Source organism: Mixophyes fleayi, chromosome 1 (genome assembly GCF_038048845.1).
Source record: "Mixophyes fleayi isolate aMixFle1 chromosome 1, aMixFle1.hap1, whole genome shotgun sequence".
Lineage (NCBI taxonomy): Eukaryota > Metazoa > Chordata > Amphibia > Anura > Limnodynastidae > Mixophyes > Mixophyes fleayi.
Genome location: NC_134402.1, coordinates 459348849 through 459372420, shown reverse-complemented (window position 1 = coordinate 459372420; position 23572 = coordinate 459348849). Strand labels below are relative to the sequence as shown.

Below are 23572 nucleotides of genomic sequence, written 5' to 3'. Positions count from 1 at the left end.
GGCGGCTTTTCGTACAGCAGTCAGGAGAGCCAAGTTATTCAGGAGAGGAATAATTGCAGCCAGGAGAACACACAGGATGGCAAAGTACAGTAAAGTGTCCAGGACGGACCTGGAGATACTGTGCCAAACAAAGAAGCTAGAAATTCCTTATACAGCGACAAGGAACGCATCCCAGGCAGATGTCAGCAGATGAGGAAGCTGACAGTGACCTGGAGGAGACATTAGCTTCACACCCAGTGGTATCTGCAGTAACATCCCAGAACACAGGACCTGTTTCCAGCGACAGTCCCCTCCAACAGAGTGAACCAGTGATGCAAGTTCAATAGCATGATGAGGGTAACTTTTCTGTACTAATGCAGTTGCTGGGTCCCTGGGAGACTAAACAACGGAGAGGTTGCTTATCATCAAGTTGTGGGGCAATCTTTGGGCACCATCTCCTGCAGCAGCCCGTGAACCGTCATCCGCTGCGCCCAGATTGGGATCACTTCACTTTTCCACATTTTATGACACTGTTGGAGATATTGATGGACATTTGCGGGTATTTGAAATGTCTTGTAGCCTCCATGACTTGCCCAAACAGGAGTGGGTAAAGTGTCTGGTTCCCACGCTACAAGGACGTGCAGTGGAAGCCTATCGCGGAGTGGCCCCAGAGGGAAGGAAAGGTAAATGGGGATAGATCAGTCTGGGAACAAGTTCAACTGGTGGTACCACGGGGCTTTCGTGCGCAACTAATGCCAGTTGGCATGAAATCCCTATGGAGGGACACCAGGGCAGAGACCGAACAGTAAAGCACCTGACACAGAACTTTTTCTGGCCTGTAATGTCTGATGACGTCCGGGCCTACTGTAAATCCTGTGATATGTCTCAGCATCTTGGACGCCCCAGTGTTCGTGCTCCCATCAGGTCCTTACCAATAATTGGGGAACCTTTTCAGTAAGTGGCTGTGGATATAGTAGGTCCCCTGCCGGTTCCCATGTCTGACACCTACCCCTTGCCCTATATTAACGCTTCTGTAGATGAGTTAGGCAGAGTTCAGGGTTACCTAGAGGACATTTACAATTTCAGTAAGATTTGGGAAGATAATCTGGAGCAAATAGGGCTGGTGTTAGGGAAGATGGGGTGGGTACATATGACTGTTAGGGCAGACAAGTGCCAGATGGGGATGTCAGAAGTACAGTACCTGGGTGATCGTTTGGGGGGAGGAAGGGTTAGGTCAGAACCAGCTAAGGTAGAGACAATCCGAGCCTGGCCCCAGCCCACGACCCGGTTACATGTACTAACATTCTTAACGAATGCAGGGGACTAAAGACGCTCTGTCCCAGACTTTAGTACTGTAGCAAAGCCCCTGACAGATCTCACTAAGAATATATTCCCCAAAGTAGTTGACTGTACACCAGCTTGTGAGCTGGCATTTCAGTCATTAAAGGAAGTTCGTGCTCCAGTACTGTTGGCGCCTAATTATGACAAGGACTTTATTGTGCAAACTGAAGCATCACAGTATGGACTGGTAGCAGTACTTAGCCAGGTGGGGCCTGGTGGGCAGGAGCACCCCATGGCCTATTTGAGCAGAAAACTGCTAAACTGGGAGGTGGGGTACGCCACAATTGAGAAGGAATGTTAGGCCATTGTGTGGGCAGTGAAAAAACTACAACCTTATTTATAGACGACTTTTTACTGTGGTGACTGAACATAATCCTTTAAAGTGGCTGCAACACACCTCAGGGGAAAGGGGCCGGATGTTGCGCTGGAGCCTTGCACTTCAAATTTATGACTTTGATATAATTCACAAGCAAGGAAAGGCTCGCAGCAATGTGGATGGACTGTCTTGCAGGAAGAGCCTGATCCTCTGGATCACCTCCGGTAACCCTAGGATACTGTGGACCGGGAGCCAAATCGTTGGACATGGCACCCTGGATCGACAAGGGGGAGAGAAGTGTGACTGGATCACTCATAAATAATTTATGGTTCAGTGTGATAGGCCAGGGGGGATCCATTCACAGCAACCCTGATCCACAGTAAGAAGTCAGGAGTAACAGCCCAGGTACACCAGCAACGAGATATGCTAGCAGCGTCATTTACCCAAAAGAAACCTGGTACTGGATGCCGGTAAGGAGTCCAGTGTTGGCAGCTCGTGTAAGCCCCTCCTACTGCAGAAAGAGGGCGCTTTTTGGATAACAAAACGGAACGGTGGCAAAGTAAGCCCAGTCGGTTCCCAGCAACAACAGACAGGGTGGCATAGGCAGTCCATCCTGTTACAGACAGATTGCACAGTCTAGCTGCATTTTAACAGCCCCTCCCAGGTGTATCTCCTGATTAGCCTGCTGTAAGACAGGGAGGCCAGAAAACCTGGACCGGGCCTTATGTATGGAGCCCACCAAGCACTCTCCATACGAAACACCAGGGATCAGTACCAGCTTTTCCTGAAGCAAACAAACTCTTTTGGGATCTCTTTCCTATACAAAGCAATCTCCTTGGGTTTAAAAGTATGTAAGACAAACATCCTGGGACATGGAGACTTGCCATTTTGTCAACCCAGTGACTGACACTAACATATACACTAACATATACACACAATGTTGTGATCTGCCTTGTATCTCTGTTTGCATATTATCCTATGTTACGACTCTGCCTATTCTCTGTATGTAGCAGCAGTACCTCAAATCCACCAGAGGTGCTGCTGTTCTGTTCCTGAACTTTTCATCATGCCTGTAGGAGTTAATCCACTTGCCTTATGCCTGATTAGAACTGCACCTATCCCACAGCTTCTAACACCTGCCTCAAGCTCTGTACAGTTCATCTTTAATCCCTGGCTGCTGCTTTTTCCTCCCTGTTCCAGTGTTTGTGCTTCTGCTGTTGATCTCCTGTTGTGACCCTCTGCCTGATTCCTGGACTCTGCTTGTTTGCCTGTTGCCCCAACCACGGCTTGATTACTGGACTATGCTATTTCGCTTATGGCCCTGACCTCTGCCCGGCTATTGGATTCTGTTTAACCTGATCTCTGCTTGATCACTGGACTCAGTTTGTCTGCGTCCCTGGACAGCCTTGTGCCTCCTGGACTGGGGTAACTCATAATACTTGTTCCTGCTGTTTAACTGTATCAGTCATTACTTGGAACCTGTTGCTCTGTGGACTTTTCCTGCCATTGATCTCACCTGTTTATATCTGTGGATTTGAGTTATACTTGTTTATACTGCAATCTGGAAATCTGCATATCCCACGTACTGAATCCTTGTTTATGTATTTTGCCTAAATAAAGACATTTGCTTTATTATATTTCTGTTGCTGCTTCCTGAGTTCGATAGAAATCATAACACACACACATATATTTTTTTTTACGACTTTAATTTAATTTTTTTTATCATCGTGGAGTACCCGTATACTTGAAACTTTGAGATTGGTTTAGGGGTCTTTCTGTTCACATCCTGATAGCTAGAACAGGAAACTACTGTATTCCTTTGTCACACAGTCCTTGCTGTTTTAGCCCAGGATCTCTGATAATTAGCTGGGATGACTTAATACAGGAATAATAATTTGCTTTTCGTGTAACCAGACATTAAGATCTGACACTCCCAGACCGCCCCTCACCACAGGTTTCAGATCCACCTTCCCATTGCTATATGACTTCTAGATTTCCATGTAGAATGTCAGTAATGATTTGTAACTCATTTGTAACTTCTGTTTGGAATCGGGATTGGTAGCGTCATCGAAAAGGACCATACATGAGGAAATATCAGCATTTTTGGGCCATTCCATCTTCTGGATTTTATTAAGTTTGAATAAAAAAGGGATATAATTCTCTTTACATCGGGAACAATATGAGGACATTCTCTTCACTAGCCAGTCATCTATTTGTTGTTTGTTTCCATTTAAACCATTGCAGTCTAAAGCTGTTCATGTGTCAGTGATGACATTTTCTTATATCTCGGAGTACACGTTGGTCATTTCCTGTTGGGAGCTTCGTTCGCTCATCACAACTGCTAAGAGAGGAGATCTCATTATATTTAAGAAACACAGGGACAATTTTAAAATGGATTTATCTTCCTTTTCATATTTAAGTAATAGTAGCATTTGTAGGGAGGGATCTAAACTAGTTGGTCCCTCATAAGTGGCTTCAATTTGAACCATGATTGGTGGAAATGCCATTAATCCTGGTCGCAGAGTAGCAGAATTGCTGGATTGGGAGTCCATAAAATCATATTTTATAAAAATGGAGGCTGGCCGAGGTTGTGGTCATTGAGCTTTACAGCAATGTGGAATTGAGGTTAGGAGCTGTACAGTGGGGAAAGTTTGGAGACATTTGGCCCAGACAGGGACACACTTGTGTATGATAAGTTATTATAGGTTAGGATGTAATACAGAGGCAGCAAATATCTCCTGTGGGATAATCATTTACCTGCCATGAGGACTGGCCCATAAATGTGAGAGGTTGTTTTGTGTTCATCCAAAGCTAATTCCATACGGAACTCAAAATTGTTATCACCTGAAGCACCTCCTACAGCTAACAGCTGAAAAAGACTTCTGAGCTGTTGATGTCTGCCGCAAACTGACCATCATATTATAGACCTTCTACTGTACATCTAGGTGTCTGATCCTACGGCCTAAGTGAAGGACCGCCAAGGACCTACCAGGAGCAAGGTGGTTTAGAATGCAAATTCAGCCCTACTATGTCCAAACTAGTCATTTGCCTACTGACTGCTTCCTATGTGCCTCAAGGTTATGTCTAATAGCCCCCAGGGGTATTAGCACTAAATAATGTTGTAGTAAAGGATAGGAATACATTTAGGTTTATTTATATTTTACAATGATATTGATGTATGTTTGTTGTGTCATTTATGTTATTACTCTGTGCATTGTTTGTGTGTATTTGTTAGGCATAGACTCAGTACCTTCTTGTGTAGACTTGTATCTTGTTCTTATGATGGAGAAAATCCTGACAGTGACGATCGTGAGAATCGTCATCAGCTTTATGGCCATAGGTGGCATTAGGCCAAAGGTCCATGATACCAAAACCTTCCTGTCAGACGAGAAGAAATTCATGATGGAAACTTCTGAACATCTGAGACCGATCAGCTGTTAATGTCTGTAAATATCATCTCTATACAACCCAACCACAGGGAATATCTCATTGAATATTAATTACTTGCACAATTGGACACTAAAATGTTTTTGGTGCGACTAAAAATGCCAGAACCACTTTAAAATGAGCAGATAAAATACATAGGCTTCAGTAAGGGGTGTGTCAGCCTCCCCCCCCCCCCCGACCACATGAGCCCATCAATGCTGCCTCGCTTTCACCCTGAATTGAACTTACCTCCAGGAGGACTCAGTGAGTTCCTTTATATAAGGAGGACTAGCTGTTGAAAGTGTGAGAGAAGAAAGTCACATTAGATTTGGAAAATGTAACAGGTCTTTGTCTGAAGGAGCAACGTTGAATGCTGAATACATTTTAAAGGGCCATGTATATAGCCTTGATCATGTTTTTTCTAGACTATGCTCAGTTTCCTTAAAACACCCTTCCCCTTCTCGGATCATCATTTTATCAACTACTCGCTCACCCCCACTGCTTTAACTTCTCTACTGTCTAACTCTGCCAAGCCTCCTCATACCCACAGAAATCTTAACTCTATTAATCTTCAACCGTTTTCCACTTCTCTCCAACACCTTCTCTCCCCATCTCTACATTCTCCTCCCCTGGTAGGGCAGTACCTCATTTTCACCATACACAAGCAACATCCCTTGATCAATTGGTCCCAGCAACTCTTCATGCTACACATTGACTTCAATGTCAGCCGTGGCCCACTAAACTTACACAAAATCTTTCCCGTTAAAGCAAATCTCGTACCTCTAATGATTTCTTCACATCTAATTCTATCTATCGCTCCTATCGAAATGCTCTGGACACTGCAAAACAATCATACTTTCAATCTCTTATCTATACTCAGGCTTCTAACCCCAAATGCATTTTTAACACATTTAAATCTCTTATAAATCCTCCCACCCTAAACACACCATCTACTATCAGTGCCCAGTATCATGCTTCCTACTTCAAGGATAAGATTAGTCTAAATATGGTATCATCTTCCTCGACAAGCAATCATCTCAATTCCTTCCCAGCAACCTTTGACACCCTGTCTACATTTGACCCCACAAATGAAGATGAAGTATATACGCTCTTCTTATCTTCCTACTCTCCTCATCATCATCTATTTATTTATATAGCGCCACTAATTCTGCAGCGCTCTACAGAGAACTCATTCACATCAGTACCTGCCCCATTGGAGCTTACAATCTAAATCCCCTAACATACAAATACACAGACCAAGAGAGACTAAGGGCAATTTAATAGCAGCCAATTAACCTATCTGTATGTTTTTGGAGTGTGGGAGAAAACCGGAGCACCCGGAAGAAACCCACACAAACACAGGGAGAACATACAAACTCCACACAGATAAGGCCATGGCCGGGAATTGAACTCATGACTCCAGTGCTGTGAAGGAGAAGTGCTAACCACTAGGCCACCGTGCTACTCTCTTGATTCTATTCCCTCACAAATTGGTAGGTCATTGTCTCCTGTGCTCATTCAACCTCTACCTAAAATCTGTAATCTCTCGCTCTCTACTTGCATCTTTCCATCACTATACAGGCACGCAATTATTACTCCTATTCTGAAAAAGCAAAATTCTCACACATACTCTCTCTCAAATTACTGTTCCATCTCTTAGCTCTAAAGCTCCTCCTAGCCTCTAGAGAGACTTGCCTACACTCGCCTCACACACTTCCTTTCCGCAAACAGCCTACTGTATTCTCTTCAGTCAGGCTTTCTTTCTCAACACTCCACAGAGACTGCTTTGAATAAGGTTGTCAATGATTTGATCACTGCTAAAACTAAAGGTGATTACTCTCTTCTAATGCACCTGGATCTCTCTGTTGCACTTGACACTGTTGACCACTCTCTCCTCATAAAAACACTACAATCCCTAGGTCTTCAAACACTGTCCTATCCTGGTTCTCATCCTAACTTTCTAATCGCTCTTTTAGTGTTAATTTCTCTGGATCCACCTCTACTCTGCTTCCTTTATCAGTTGGAGACCATAAGGCTCAGTGCTAGGTCCTCTGCTGTTCTCTATCAATACCACTTCTCTTGGAAAACTAAATAGCTACTTTGGATTTCAGTATCATCTCTTTGCAGATGATGCCCAATTTATGTATCCTCTCCCGATCTCTCGACATCTGTGTAGTCTTTCGTTACTGACTGTCTTTCTGACATTTCATCTTGGATGTCCTCTCGCCAACTTAAATTCAATTGCAATTTCCTTCTTACTGGTCTTCCCCAAAACAGACTGAAACCCCTATAATCTATTTTGCACGCAGCAGCTAGATTGATTTTCCTTGCAAAGTGTTCTTCTTCTGCTGATCACTCTGGTTGCCTGTTTTTTACCGAATCCAATATAAAATACTTTTACTAATCTACAAGGCCATCAACAAAGCTGCACCAACATACATCTCCTCTCTTGTCTCAAAATATCTCCGAACTCAACAACTCCGTTCTGCACAAGATCTGCATCTCTCATCCACTCTCATTGCATCTTCCCATTCCAGGTTACAGGACTTTTTCGGGCTGCACCCACTATGTGAATTTCCCTCCCTCACACAATAAGACTTTCCTCTGGTCTGCAAGCTTTCAAGCGTTCTCTGAAAACCCACCTCTTCAGACAAGCTTATAATATTCCTCAACTACCCTCTTAACCGCAGTAGGTTACACTAAAACCACCCGTTACACAATTCACACAAGACAACAACCCTCTGGCAAACATTGCTGTGTGACTGGATCATATAGCATACTAATACCTCTTTGTTTTTTTGTTACCTTTGCAATCTGACTATACCGAATTGCAATATGTAGACTTGCGAGCAGGGCCCTCTTTCCTCTCTGTAATTCCTCTCAGTATTCCTTTATTACTGTGTTTGTCCACAAGTGTAAAGCGCTACGGAATATGTTGGCGGTATATAAATAATTGATGATGGTGATGATTTATAGGGTCATCTGGTGATCAATCTGCCATTCTTAAGGATACGTATGAAGGAATAAGAGTAGGTGGAGAGGTTTCTAGTATATCCCACTTTCAGGCCTTTGGAACAGCCCCACCCCCTCCCATAAAAGCCCTCTGTACCTAATTTGCAGGGAATGTTTTATTGCCAGTTTCTGACATAAGCGAGAATATCGCACAAGGAAATCTTTGCTGCAAAAGAGACACTTCCCGCTCACAGACATCATCGCACGTTCGCAGATGCACAATTAAACTTTTCACAGCTTCGCTTTCACACTCCTGTAATCTCTATAACCGTCTAAATGACTCCTGGAACCCTCCCTCGTGAATACCACGTGTGGCCTGTCCTGAGTGTCTGGTTGCCACACATATGCGGAGGCCGTCTTTAAATGTGCTCTGTCGTCGGTAGAGTTAATACCCAGCGCTGGAGGGGTTAAAACATCGTTGCTGGGAGCCGCATGTGCATATTGGTTTAAAATGTATATAATAAAAATAAATGTGTATTAAACTGTGTGCTGCAGCGCCAGGAGGTCTCTACCCGGCGCCACAGAATTGAATGAGTTAAAGCGGCACTAGGCACTTGGTAGTGAAGACGTGGGTTTAAAAGGTCTTAATGAATTAATATATATGTTTAATGTATGGATGCTGCTGAGCTAGGTATCTATGTGTATTTAAAATGTATATGTATTTAAAACTTGTTAGTACTGTGGGAACCTGAGCTCCACCGGCGGTTTTTTATAATCCTGATTCGGTTTCTGTATTCTAGATAATCAACAGTACCTCTACCTATCAATAGCACCTCTACCTATCAATAGCACCTCTACCTATCAATAGTACCTCTACCTATCAATAGCACCTCTACCTATCAATAGTACCTCTATCTATCAATAGTACCTCTACCTATCAATAGTACCTCTACCTATCAATAGTACCTCTACCTATCAATAGTACCTCTACCTATCAATAGTACCTCTATCTATCAATAGCACCTCTATCTATCAATAGCACCTCTACCTATCAATAGCACCTCTACCTATCAATAGCACCTCTACCTATCAATAGCACCTCTACCTATCAATAGTACCTCTATCTATCAATAGTACCTCTACCTATCAATAGTACCTCTACCTATCAATAGCACCTCTACCTATCAATAGCACCTCTACCTATCAATAGTACCTCTACCTATCAATAGTACCTCTATCTATCAATAGCACCTCTACCTCTCAATAGCACCTCTACCTATCAATAGTACCTCTATCTATCAATAGCACCTCTACCTATCAATAGTACCTCTATCTATCAATAGTACCTCTACCTATCAATAGCACCTCTACCTATCAATAGTACCTCTACCTATCAATAGCACCTCTACCTATCAATAGTACCTCTACCTATCAATAGTACCTCTACCTATCAATAGTACCTCTACCTATCAATAGTACCTCTACCTATCAATAGTACCTCTATCTATCAATAGTACCTCTACCTATCAATAGTACCTCTACCTATCAATAGTACCTCTACCTATCAATAGTACCTCTACCTATCAATAGTACCTCTATCTATCAATAGCACCTCTATCTATCAATAGCACCTCTACCTATCAATAGCACCTCTACCTATCAATAGCACCTCTACCTATCAATAGTACCTCTATCTATCAATAGCACCTCTACCTCTCAATAGCACCTCTACCTATCAATAGTACCTCTACCTATCAATAGTACCTCTATCTATCAATAGCACCTCTACCTATCAATAGCACCTCTACCTATCAATAGTACCTCTATCTATCAATAGTACCTCTACCTATCAATAGCACCTCTACCTATCAATAGTACCTCTACCTATCAATAGCACCTCTACCTATCAATAGTACCTCTATCTATCAATAGTACCTCTATCTATCAATAGCACCTCTACCTATCAATAGCACCTCTATCTATCAATAGTACCTCTACCTATCAATAGCACCTCTACCTATCAATAGTACCTCTACCTATCAATAGTACCTCTATCTATCAATAGCACCTCTACCTCTCAATAGCACCTCTACCTATCAATAGCACCTCTACCTATCAATAGTACCTCTATCTATCAATAGTACCTCTACCTATCAATAGCACCTCTACCTATCAATAGTACCTCTACCTATCAATAGCACCTCTACCTATCAATAGCACCTCTACCTATCAATAGTACCTCTACCTATCAATAGTACCTCTACCTATCAATAGCACCTCTACCTATCAATAGTACCTCTACCTATCAATAGCACCTCTACCTATCAATAGTACCTCTATCTATCAATAGTACCTCTATCTATCAATAGTACCTCTACCTATCAATAGCACCTCTACCTATCAATAGTACCTCTACCTATCAATAGCACCTCTACCTATCAATAGTACCTCTACCTATCAATAGTACCTCTATCTATCAATAGTACCTCTATCTATCAATAGCACCTCTACCTATCAATAGTACCTCTATCTATCAATAGTACCTCTACCTATCAATAGCACCTCTACCTATCAATAGCACCTCTACCTATCAATAGTACCTCTACCTATCAATAGTACCTCTACCTATCAATAGTACCTCTATCTAGTGAGAAACAGTCCTTATCAGGAGCAATAAACATCACAGCATTAAGATTCTGCCTGACACCTATTGTCTGCTGTATCCTGTGACCAACAGATAAGAGCTTACACTCTAATCCATTCCCAACTGTCCTGTGTTGAACCCAGTGTCTCTGTGTCATCCATCTGCCCAGTACCCAGCAGTCCTGATCCATAGTAAGCGGTCAGGAGGTACCAGCCAGACCAACAGCAAAGAGGCTCTGCAGCAGCTATACCAACAACCCAGAAGCAAGTGGTTCTAGGTGGTGGTGAAGGAGCCTTGTGGTGGCAGAATCCTCCTACAAGTATTGTGCAGTTGGCAATCGCAGTCAGCGATTGTCCGTGGCAGGTGACACTAGTAGGAGTGGTCAGTAACGGTCAGTTAATGATGGTACGTAGTCCAGATAAACTGTGTAAGATCCTTTCCCCTCAGATCGGGTGACAATGTAACCCCATCCGGACACACATGTAACACTAATATTCTGTAATCGGGTGCAATTGGCCTCCTCAGTGCCTGAGCAAGGGCCGAATGGGATTGTGGCTGGGATGGGCCTTTTATACACACAGTAAAATTAATAGAAAAGTGCAATTTTAAAGAACTATACTGAAATTACAGCCCCACCTGAGCAGCATACATACAATACAGTCCCATCTGATGACTATGATACAATGCGGTGTTCCATTATCTGGTGTAAGTATACCATGCAGAGCCCCATAATCTGATTGACAGTATTCAATATAGAATCCACCGATAGCCAGTATATATAGAGAGGAACACATCTGATGATTCCAGCATAGCTCCAAACATTGTCCTGGAGGTTCCCCTGGTGGGGGGTGGGGGGGGGGGGGGGGCAGCACTTCAGAAAAGCTAGGACACCTTCAACTCAGTTCCCCACTACTAAGTAAACCCTTGAATTGCTGCATACATTTGAAGTACCTCATTATCATGGTCCCTGTATACCTCCCCCTAAAATCAGGACTGTCCCCCTAAAGCAGGATAGATAGGCGTTATGCTCCAGATCACTGTTAAATCTGTCCTTGAGCTAATGACGTAATTCGATAAAACAAAGACTCTATTTCCAGAGCCCCTTACTCCAAATTATTACTGACTCTTTAGAGTCACAAAGTGGAGATGTTGCCTATAGCAACCAGTCAGATTCTAGCTGTCATTTTGTAAAATGTACTAAATAAATGATAGCTAGAATCTGATTGGTCACTATAGACAACATCTCCACTTTTCAAACCTGCCGGAAACTCACAGCTTGATACATACTGTCAGCGGGATCCGGGACATACTAAGAAACATAGTAAATACCCGTGTGATTCACCCGTGTAACATGTTAACATGGTTAATTGAAGTATATAATAATTTCTGATTTTCATCTCCAATTAACCAGTTTCACCCTATCCTTAATGACTATTCTATATTAGATAATATAACTAAAATAGCCCATGACCAAATTTGCTTTGCCAGGATACTATTACACATAATTAGTAGATGTAATTATTTGATTCAAGCCCAGGATTATTCAGTAGGAGAGAGCAGGGGAATGTTTATATCCTTGAGGACACTGAGTAACATTGGATAATAGGGAGTTATCATATTTGTTTCTTCTACCACAAAACAACTAACACAACCACTTATCCAGACTGCAGAGATAGATGGAAACTGACTCACTTGGGGGATATATCTTCTGTCTGCAGAAAACCTCTGTCATGTTCCAGATATTGGTGTTGTTGCTCCTCATACACTTTATTTTGCTGTAGTTTGGTTCATATCCCGGAGAACACATCAATGTCACTTCTTCTTCAGGGTCGTAGTAATCCTGCTCCGGATAGACAGTTACATTTCCTCTCCAGCTTGTCAGTCTTCTGCATTTCTCTGTAACAAATACTGAGAATGTAGAACGTTTCCTGCAGAGATTTTATCTGTCATCTCCACATAAAGCTGGTTCTAAATAGAAGAATGAAACAAGAATATCTGGCTGCATATATCACTGTGAGGGGACGAGTGGTTCATATTCAGCCATTTGTCTCATCGTCGCAGTGAAGTCTATACCTGCTTAGAGGATACTACACACGGAGACTGAGAGCTTGCTATCCAGCTTGTCACTTAAACCGTGAGATGGGCAGGGCTGGATTAAGGGAATGGAGGCCCCTGGGCTAAGGGGGCCTCCATTCCCTCATGAGGGCCCCTTCCCATGATCCGAGCTGCCCCCCCTCCCCCCCTGGTGAGCCGAGCCGCCTCCAAGGCACTTACCTCCTTCTCCTGGCATTGCAGTCCTTCCACGGCGTGCTGTACGCTCTTTACTGAGGAGATCTAGTGAGAGTGAGACTCACAAGATCTCCTCAGCAAGGAGACTACAGAGCGCGCCGGGGAAGGACCGCAGTGAAAGTGCTCAGCAGCAATGATCGCGCTCCGGGCGCCCCCAGCTGATCAATACTGCTGCTGAGCACTTTCAAGGGCCCCCTGGATGCCCGAGGCCCCTGGGCTGTAGCCCAGTTAGCCCTAGGGTTAATCAGGCCCTGTAGACGGGACAGCAGCATCTATAACAGAGTGGATGTTCTATTGAACAATAAAACATCTGATGATCAACATTTTCCTGTCAATTACATCAGGTGAAGTAGGAGTTTGCAGCTTATTTCTTTTGTGTGTGGGAGGACGAGTTGTCCCAGTACAACTATCAGCTTCACCGCTATAGCGGAGTTCATATCTTTCCAGGCTCTGATCAACCATTAGGCTGTTCAGGCTGCAGCCTGGGGCACTGGGTTCCTGGGGGGCCCAGCACTGGCACAATTAACAAGCATTTAAAAAAAAAAAATCCTACCTCCTCAGTGGTCGGGCCGCCCCTGGTGTCAAGGGGGTGGCCCCGACTGTCAGTGTATCCAATCACACTCATGTTATCTGCCCTGCAAGTGCAGCTGGGTGCTAAGCTTAGTGTGGCCGTGTAAGATGATCACATGACCACACTAGTCACAGAGCCCCGCCTACTCTGCCAGGACAGCTGGTTGCTAAGCTTAGTGTGGTCATGATGATTACATGACCACACTAAGCTGGAAACTGCTTAATGGTTGGGGGAGGGGGTTAAAGAAGTGGCTAGGGGGGTAATGATTTGACTGGGATGGGTTAATGAAGTGAAAGGGGTGGTTTTTGATTTGACTGGGAAAGGTTAACAACGTGACTGGGGGGGGGATTTATGAAGTGGATGGTGGGGGTCATAAACCTTCTGGTGGAGGTTGATAAAAATGGGGGGATGTAGTGGTTGGTGGGGGAAGCTGATGAAATAGCTTGTGGGGGCATGATCTCTGTATTGTGGGGCGGTGACTAGAATGCTAAATACTAGACAGTCAGGGATGGTAGATGTTATATGATTGTAGATAATTTTTCTATATTGTCTATGTCTGTACTAGGGGGTTGTTTTATATGGTCATAATGGAATGTTGTGCTTAAATCACTCAGGGTTTGTTAAAATGTTACATTGTAATACAATTTTAGCACATTTTAAATACAGGACTCCAAGGTTCCAGAAGTCAACTGACAAGGCTCCAAGAAGCAAAAGAGAACATCAGGTAGTCTACGCTGCAAGATCAGGTGAGAGATAAAGAGCAGAATGACGTGTGTTTTATGTATGAATTAATATTTTACAATTATATATATCTATATATAAGTACACACACATTGGTGGTGGGAGGTGGGATGTGGAATGTGGGGGGGGGGAGCCCAACCATTGTATTAGCCTAGGGGGGCTACAACCCTTCATCAGGCCCTGTATCTTGGTGCAGGATGAGTCCTATGGGGAGTGAGGTGAGCTGGCCACTCACCTCCCATTAATCTCTTCCATCGCTAGACTGCGTCTAGTCTCGTACCCTGAAGATGTTATTAGATCTTTGCAGCTGTCTGGTACCCACATCATATTGCTTTATGTTTCCATTTGCTCATAGATCTTTCTCTTAGTAGCTTTGAATTGTGTGATGTATATAGGAGTTTATCTCCTTATGGGGTTAGGGTTTATTTATTAGACACATTTTTCATTGAAATCCCCAGAAAACTGCTGTTTGCAGATAACCACATTTTAAAATAATCTATTAATTTACGACTAGGAACTCGCAGCAGATATCGGACATATTTGCTGTTGTTCCTGTCACTTCGAACACAAAGCAGCTCCCAGAGGTTTCTATGGGGACTGCTAGTTTGCACCATGGTTTTACCCATTGAAGCCTATAGGGAGAGCATTGTGGTAGAGGGATCTTCGGATCCTTCACCGAAACTTACTGCTCTCTCTTCCGGTCACTACAGCAAAGGTGGACACCTTGCTATAGTGACCATACAAAAGATAGGAGAAGGGTCTTCGCTGGAACATCAGTTTTTTATGACTGCCCTGTTGAAGATTGTTAATAAATGTGCACGATCTTTCAATCCTTATCTTTGCAACTAGGATTGAAATTAATTGTGCATATTATGCGGTGCTACATAACTAGAGGTCAAAGTGAGAATTCAATGATCTTGAATTAAGAGTGTTTAGTGTTTATCCAGTGACTATATTTCCCATATATGTATTTTCTGTCCTTACATGTATAATTATATATCACAAGGTTGTTTTATCATACTTGTAGTTGAAATTAAATACATTTCTATCTTGTTTTCAGCTAGGAGCCTAATGTGTTTTTTTCTGCCATATTCAATTTATTTTTAAATTGATTTAGTATTATTAACAAAATAATGAATATTACTTGGCGCTCCGCTTGTTTAAATATGAGAGATAGATGGAAACTGACTCACTTGGGGGATATATCTTCTGTCTGCAGAAAACCTCTGTCTCGTTCCAGATATTGGTGTTGTTGCCCCTCATACACTTTATTTTGCTGTAGTTTGGTTCATATCCCGGAGAACACGTCAATGTCACTTCTTCTTCAGGGTCGTAGTAATCCTGCTCCGGATAGATAGTTACATTTCCTCTCCAGCTTGTCAGTCTTCTGCATCTCTCTGTAACAAATACTGAGAATGTAGAACGTTTCCTGCGGAGAATTTGTCTGTTGTTCCTACATAAAACTGGTTCTAAACCGTTATATATCAATTTATAGAGTTCATTGTGTTTTACAAACAGAAATGGAACTTTCATAATGACTTTTTCTAGTCTTTTACAATCAGTTTTGCACCATTAGAAGACCTGCTGAATCTGTCTCCTCCTGCACATCTGCATAGAAGACCTTTATTTTTAGGGTAGGACTAGTGAGAACAGACCGATAAATAAAACTAGCTGAAGCTCACATGGGGTGGAGCTGCCCTAAACTGGCTCCTTTAGAAGTTATAACCAGATTCCACATATATAACTCGTTTCCTACTCACTATTGTCACAGAATATCCCAGACACTATGGGCTATATTATTTACTAAGCTGCGGGTTTGAAAAAGTGGGGATGTTGCCTATAGCAACCAATCAGATTTTAGCTGTCATTTTGTACAAAGTACTAAATAAATGAAAGCTAGAATCTGATTGGTTGCTATAGGCAACATCCCCACCTTTTCAAACCCGCAGTTTAGTAAATCTAGCCCTATATATCAGATCCTAATCCCAAATATCCTGAATCCAAGAAAATGACAAATTGGTTTATACTGGACAAATCCAGACCCACATTCTCTTCCTGCTTCTCTTCCTTCAATAATCAACTTTATAATGGATTATATTACTAGTGTCATTCGTAACACCCCAACAAATCCAGTAGCATCCGAGCAGCCAGGACTACATGATGGGCCAGGCCCCCATCATAGTCTTAGTGCAATTTCTTTAAGTTATTAATACTCACTCAGCCCTCCCATGACTCCCTCTCCGGCCCCCTTACTACCACCTCCCTTATTCAAGATGCCCCTCATACTTTTCCCCCATTGAAGTAAAATAATTTGGTATATTCTCAACTCAGGCACTTTCCACCAAATATGGTGCTGGACCCGCTAAGTATCTGTACTACGGACACTGTGACTTGAGACTGGGATGTCGCTATGTGGTGTTTGTGTCGTTAGATGCAGCCCTCTCCCTTTATCTTTTTCCAGTATCTCTCACCTATGAGCAGTTCAATAAAATATTTTCTAAAAATAAAATCAGCTGAAGAAGTTTAATTTAAAAAAATATAAACCTGGTGAAAAGTAACCTAACAGCGCGAGTCGGCAAAATCCTTTTAACCACAGAAAAACACCATATTTTCCATCAACACAGAGGTGACAGGTTATTCAGCCACTTTCAGAAGGACTCTTTTAGCTTCACCTGGGCACAGGCATATTTATAGTATAGATAAAGTCTACAAGTGTAAAATTGTTAGCTTTATACAAGGGAATGGGGCAGAGAGCACTAGCATCATCAACTGTTGTAAACATACATTTTATATCAGCAGTATACAGTTTTATTTTCTATATTACTTTATATTGCATTGAACAACCAACATATAACCCTCACATCTAGTTCTTTATAAGTATCACAGATTCTGCTTAATAAAGCATTAAAATTGCTATTTTATTTAAAAGTTGATGAAATCTCTTTTAGTACATATAATCACAGAATAATAGCACATACTAGAGCTAGGTTTCCTGAGCTTACTACTTGTATATTAGAGGTGCATCCTAACAATGTCCACACTTTAGATGTACAAGGAAGATGTAAAAAGTGACTTGTCCTCACCTATACACGGTATCTGGACATGATCTTGGTAAAGCTGGAATTCATCATATTCTTGCCGACACTTCAGCTGGAAAGTCCGGCTCTCAAACCGGTTCTGACAGGAGACCTCCACATCTTCATTCTCCTTAATGTATGTGAAACTGGTGGGGAAATCAACGAGAGAAGCCCAACGAGATGTCTTCTTACAGACACCTGGGAAGGAACAGTCCAGGATGGACACATACAGGATATGTTACAGTAACAGAACGACATGTTCTACAATCAGGAAACATATTGTCACAATTACATATGATTTACCAGTTCCTATGACCCAGTACACTGCATGATGTGTGTAAGGTAACATTAGGATCGCCCATCTATAGTTTGGAACTGCTTTTTGAGTGACGGGTGAAGTTAAGGTGCTTCTAGATTTTAACAAAAGTCAGACAAGAAATGGGAACTGAGGCCGATGGGCGTCAAGTGATAAAAGAGAAATAGAAAACTTCACAGAACTGGGATAAAGAACTGACATTTCTTTTAGAAAAGTGTGCATTGTATTTTGATTTAGGATTAAATTATAACGGAGAGTTCTAGGGTGTTACCTGGGAGAACTGTCACTTTCACAGGGAACATGGTATCCGAAAAGAACCTATAAATCCCACACTGATATGTATCCGAATCCTTAGGCCTCATTCCGGATGTGGTAACGGTAAATGTGTGTGATTCCTGGTTGTCCACAATAGAGAATCTCCCATTTATCACCATTTGTGAATTATCTGATGTGATGAGAACATTACAGGACTGTCTCTCTTCACCTTTACACCAGTATTTACTATGAGTACTGTAGTCTGTATGATAACGACATACAACCGATAATGTTTCTCCATATGGGATGGTGACTTCATTAGGGCCACTAAGACTCCAAACACCTGTTTTAAGTGTAAACAGAAACAATAAAACAGTGAGAGTGATAATCTCTTCATACAGACATGTAATACATTCAGTCCCGGTGTCCCCTCACTCTGAGGACACATGTAATGCAGACAGTCCCGGTGTCCCCTCACTCTGAGGACACGTGTAATACAGACAGTCCCGGTGTCCTCTTACTCTCAGGACACATGTAATACAGACAGTCCCGGTGTTCCCTCACTCTCAAGACACATGTAATTTAGACAGTCCCGGTGTCCCCTCACTCTCAGGACACATGTAATACAGACAGTCCCAATGTCTCCTCACTCTCAGGACACATGTAATTTAGACAGTCCCGGTGTCTCCTCACTCTCAGGACACATGTAATTTAGACAGTCCGGGTGTCCCCTCATTCTCAGGACACATGTAATACAGACAGTTCCGGTGTCCCCTCACTCTCAGGACACGTGTAATACAGACTTCGTTTTTTTTCTTCAATCATTTTTTTGTGTAGGTCTGAAGAATGTCGGATTTAGCTTCAACGGAAATCCGTACCCAACCCATCGAACTCCACCAGAGGACAAATACTGGTTGGACATTGCTATCACAGTGAGTAAGTTTGTTCAACCTTTACTTAATTTAGAGTCACTCATGATCAAGAAGAAACTGGTGAGCGTACTTAGAGTAGGAAGACTGGTACTCTGGGTCCCAATAAGTAGTGGAGAGTTAGTTGAGCGGCTGGGATCATCAAGATTGGAGGACAACTACTGGAGACTGGCCCATTGGCCATCCTGTGGAATAACTTTGGGACTCATGTGTGGCCTGACTGGGACTCTGTGATACTTCCGGGGTGGTAAGACCTCTCCTATGTTTTGTTTTGGTGTTTTTATTGCCACTGGTTATTAGCTAACATTCTTGTATATTTGGTAGTGGAGTATTTCTCCTTTGTGGAGCACTTTTTGTATTTACTCTGTGTGAACACTTGTGTGAATAAAGGGATCATTATCTCATTCTTGTCTCCTTACCTGTGTGATTCCATGAACCTAGAGGGTCAGGTATCTAGTGAACTTAGGTTCTGAGCGATGAACAGGTCTAATTAGCATGAGTTTACCTGTCTCCAGACAGTTTAAAAAACACATCCCCTGCACTCATAAGCTAATTTGGGACTTCCTATAGAAAAGTTACAAACCCAAACAAGACATTCTGTCTCAGACATCAATGCATTTCCATACCAAACACATCCCAATATAGAAAGATATGTACATTTGCAGTTATATACAGTGGTGCACTGCACAAATAATTTAAATATATTTATACAATAAGTTATTTTTAAGTCAAAATGAAACTCCAGATAGATAACTACACCTCTCATGTGGAGCAACATTGCATCATATTTGTGCACTTTTAGCTCCTGTGGGAACGCACAAGTGCATTGCCCCAATCTGTTCTTTGGACGTATAACTGGCAGACGCTGGTCATTGCCATTTGTGGCATTGTCTATGGTTGAAAATATGTTACACCAATGTCATGACTGCTGTCATCTTAGGACACACCTCTTCCATCTTTTTTTCTAAACTTCTGCTCATTGGAGCCTCATTAATGTCTTATGTGATGTGAGTAAGGAGACATATGGACATAACTCATGTGACAAATATCAATGTTTTAATAATGTGCTTATATGTATACGTGTTCCTGCTTATAATGGGCTCCTGGGTGTTACAGAAAGTGTCCACTGACTGTGATGCCTGACATCCAATCTCCGATGCCTCCAGGGATGTGTAAAGCTAAAGCAAGTGCTGAGGTGGGTTTCCCTTAGGCTGGTGCCTCGTTAAAGTCTAAGTGAAATGTACATCGGTATTCGCCAGATTGCTGTCTGCAATAACCCTTTAGATTCTTATTATCACAGTTATGATAAGGACATTTAGACTTGCGTCAGTAAGAGATGGGGCTTAGAATCTGCCGTTCAGGCAGGAGGGAGAGAATAGTCATCAGTTATAAGAGCATTGCTGCCTGGTAAACAGCTACAACTACAGCAAATTATTAGAAGCTATATGCAATCAGTAATGATCCAGACTCCCAAGGCCTGAGACACATTTAACGGGGCAGATGGTTGGCTCCCCAGAAGTAGTGTAAGCTAGGATTCCACAGGCCCGGTGGTATGGTAGACAGGCAAAGGTCCCCCCAGTAGTGTTGGAATGAAACAAAAAATACTGCAACAACTACATAAACTCATGGGTTTATTCTCTTTACATGCACCGTAAGACTTTACCACCGTTGCAAACTAACAGCAGTAGTGTAGGGAAGTAATACCACAAGACCTTCAATATGCAAATTTATTCAACATGTCACAAGATAAATAACAATTTAGGAATCTTGTTTCGACAATATCAGCAATATGCAAACATTAAGCACTGCAACACATAGGTCACTGAATAAATATATCTCACTTTGTACTTAGGCACTGTGCTTCAGTGAAAAGGGTTTCACTGGATAAATACTTTGAGAGACAACAGGTTGCTAATGGGTTAATTAGACAATTATACTAAACGCTATGCTAATATTAGCAAGACAAATCAATTTTTAGTGCAATTATACCAATTATACTTATCACACAAAAATCATTAGAGATGCACAAAGGATTAATCAAACTTGTTCAGGTTAGATGCTTTAGAAGAAGTGACTGTAGTCTAGTGTCACTTTACGATAGACAGAACACAAGGGGGTAAATTGTAATCCACAGGTTATAGCGAGGTTTCAGCTTATTTACTTGTACAAGAGGAAATCATTGATCAACTTGATGCATGCGCGACTCCTGAACTGAGTGTAAACAACAGCAATTCTGCACAATAAATGATTTCTAGTGTAAACAACTCAATCTCCACTCAGCAATCCGTTTAATAGAATAAGCAGATCTCCCATAGCAACTGTAGAGTAAACCAACTTACAAATCTCTTAGCAACCATTTAAGTGAGTTTCACAATAGAATCAAACTTATGATGCAATATAGACAGACTCTTGTGACAAATAATATCCACTTTTTCAAACCCGCAGTTTAGTAAATATACCCCCTAGGGTTTTAAACAATGAGTTTGTATGTTCTCCCTGTGTTTGCGTGGGTTTCCTCTGGGTGCTCCGGTTTCCTCCCACACTCCAAAAAACATACTGGTAGGTTAATTGGCTGATATAAAAAAAACTAAAAAAAAAAAATGACCCTAGTCTCTCTCTCTCTGTCTGTGTGTGTGTGTTAAGGAATTTAGACTGTAAGCTCCAATGGGGCAGGTACTGATGTGAATGAGTTCTCTGTACAGCGCTGCGGAATCAGTGGCGCTATATAAATAAATGATGATGATGATGATGAATTAATGACTTAATACTTTAAAGAGGTTCTCTTACCTCTCTGTCTGTATGTACTACCCAGTATTGTCTTATTAATGTTTGTTCCCAATTTTAAAGCGCTACAGAATCTGCTGGCGCTTTATAAATAAATGTTGATGAATACTTTAAAGAGGGTATATATCCATGGAGTGCACCCAGCAATACCCCTGCTTTTCTGCCTATTATGACTCAAGCAAATCTAATGTAGAATGTATTAACGGCACAGTCACAAATAGTCACGCACAGATACATATAGATAGCATCTCACTAATGTGCTCACAATATCACACAATCATGGAGGCTAATACTCATACATAAATATCATGCTACATATATTAAGCAATACAGCATGATATGAGCGGTGAAGGGACATAAAGACCCCCGATGTTTCACTTTATTTAGAAGTCTCTCTCCAGATGCTTTCCCCCATCAGAATATTGGACCCCCACAATCACCACCATCTAGATACTCTAAGGGGTATATTTACTAAACTGCGGGTTTGAAAAAGTGGAGATGTTGCCTATAGCAACCAATCAGATTCGTGCTGTCATTTTGTAGAATGCACTAAATAAATGAAAGCTGGGATCTGATTGGTTGCTATAGGCAACATCTCCACTTTTCCAAACCTGCAGTTTAGTAAATCTAGCCCTAAGTCTTGTATTTACCAGACACACTGAAAAATAAGTGTGTGATACCACAAAAGGAAAGAAAATGGCAATGTTGTTCCATGTCAGCAATTTTGCACATTAGTAAATGACCTATTATATCTGAGCTCCATCAAGGATAATATCATACAAAAGATGGCAAAGTGAAGGTTAAAAAACAGAGTAATTAAAATACTGTACAAAGACGTAAACACATTGCTACACAATCTAAAACCAAAATGTGTTCTAAAAGAAACTAACTCCACTGTTCTCTTTTATCCCATATTAAATTTACAACAGAAGAGGCACCTTATAAAAACCCTATAGAAAGCTCATATCATACTGTGTATATACGTACAATCTTTATCAGGTATCCGTGTCTCCTATATAGTAAAACACATGATATATTGTTCCCACCCAGGCAGAGAAGACCATAAATAAATAACACATTTATATCAATGGTCACTGTTACTGGTCACTCACCTGTCAAACAGAGAGACCCCCAGAGAAGAACAGCTCCCATCGTACTACAATGTGGACGTCTTACTCTACAGGTCTCCATTATACAGGAACATAGACTCATTCCAATTGTAAAGCGCTATGGAATGAGGGGGGCACTATATAAATAAATGATGATGATGATGATGATGATGATGACAGACTCACAGCAACCTGACACCTCCGGACCTGCTCATTTCTTGGAGCCAGTTTCACCAACACAATCTTCATCTGACTTTCTGCAGCCCGGGCAGAAGATGTTGCACAACCCTGAGTTATAATAAGAGAGTGTGACAGGATGGGCATACGCTGCCACCCTGTTATTCTCTCAACTGTTTGTTTGTGGTTTAAACTCTTGTCGTGGAGTTCCCGTTTCCCATCAGTAATCTACTATTACTTGTCATTACTGATCTATCGGTGACTGCGAGTGCCAACACAGCACCAGTTTTTAGAGACTAGCTTTTGCCACCACTCCTTCAATGGCACCTGGAACCACTTACTTCTGTATAGCTTGTATAGCTGCTGCAACGCCTCTTTGCTATGCGCTGGCTGATTCCTCCTGACCTCTTGCTTGGAGCAGAATTGCTGGGTAGCGGACAGAGCATTAACACAGGGCACTGGGTTCAGCACAGGACAGCCGGGGAACGGATCAGAGAGTTTATCTCTCATCTGTAGCTCACAGGATTACAGCAGGTAATAGGCATCATTCAGGATTTTGCCAGCAGAATGGTGTTTTAACTTGGCCAATGGGTAGGGTGTTTATGAGCAATGCCCAGATCATGTATCCCCTGGGTAGAGATTATAACACCCGGATATCACATTTAC

At 42.0% G+C, this 23572-nt stretch overlaps 1 protein-coding gene across 3 annotated transcripts; it reads right to left on the bottom strand.

Annotated features, from left to right (window-relative positions):
• Positions 1-3344: 3344 nt before the first annotated feature.
• Positions 3345-23132, bottom strand: LOC142110235 (uncharacterized). 3 transcript variants are annotated; one of them, XM_075193760.1, is made up of 9 exons: positions 22733-23132; positions 18189-18250; positions 17924-18097; positions 17343-17534; positions 15453-15656; positions 12351-12554; positions 5312-5354; positions 4887-5014; positions 3345-3977 (listed from the first exon to the last, which is right to left on the bottom strand). In XM_075193760.1, the coding sequence occupies exons 3-9, from the start codon at positions 18084-18086 to the stop codon at positions 3916-3918; spliced, it is 996 nt and encodes a 331-aa protein (XP_075049861.1). In that variant the 5' UTR covers positions 18087-18097; positions 18189-18250; positions 22733-23132; the 3' UTR covers positions 3345-3915. The 3 variants fall into 3 exon arrangements, with proteins under 3 accessions (XP_075049861.1, XP_075049859.1, XP_075049860.1); XM_075193758.1 differs by having other exon boundaries at positions 17924-18250; XM_075193759.1 differs by having other exon boundaries at positions 3345-3974; positions 17924-18250.
• Positions 23133-23572: the final 440 nt, after the last annotated feature.

What these genes read in the sequence shown, in the direction of transcription:
- LOC142110235 (XM_075193758.1), bottom strand. Translation starts at nt 22,832, where the DNA reads ATGAGTCTATGTTCCTGTATAATGGAGACCTGTAGAGTAAGACGTCCA. An exon ending in GAAAGTGACAGTTCTCCCAG is followed by an intron (nt 17,535 to 17,923) that starts GTAACACCCTAG and finishes GTTCCTTCCCAG; the next exon opens with GTGTCTGTAAGAAGACATCT. An exon ending in CTCACTGAGTCCTCCTGGAG is followed by an intron (nt 5,015 to 5,311) that starts GTAAGTTCAATT and finishes CTCGTCTGACAG; the next exon opens with GAAGGTTTTGGTATCATGGA.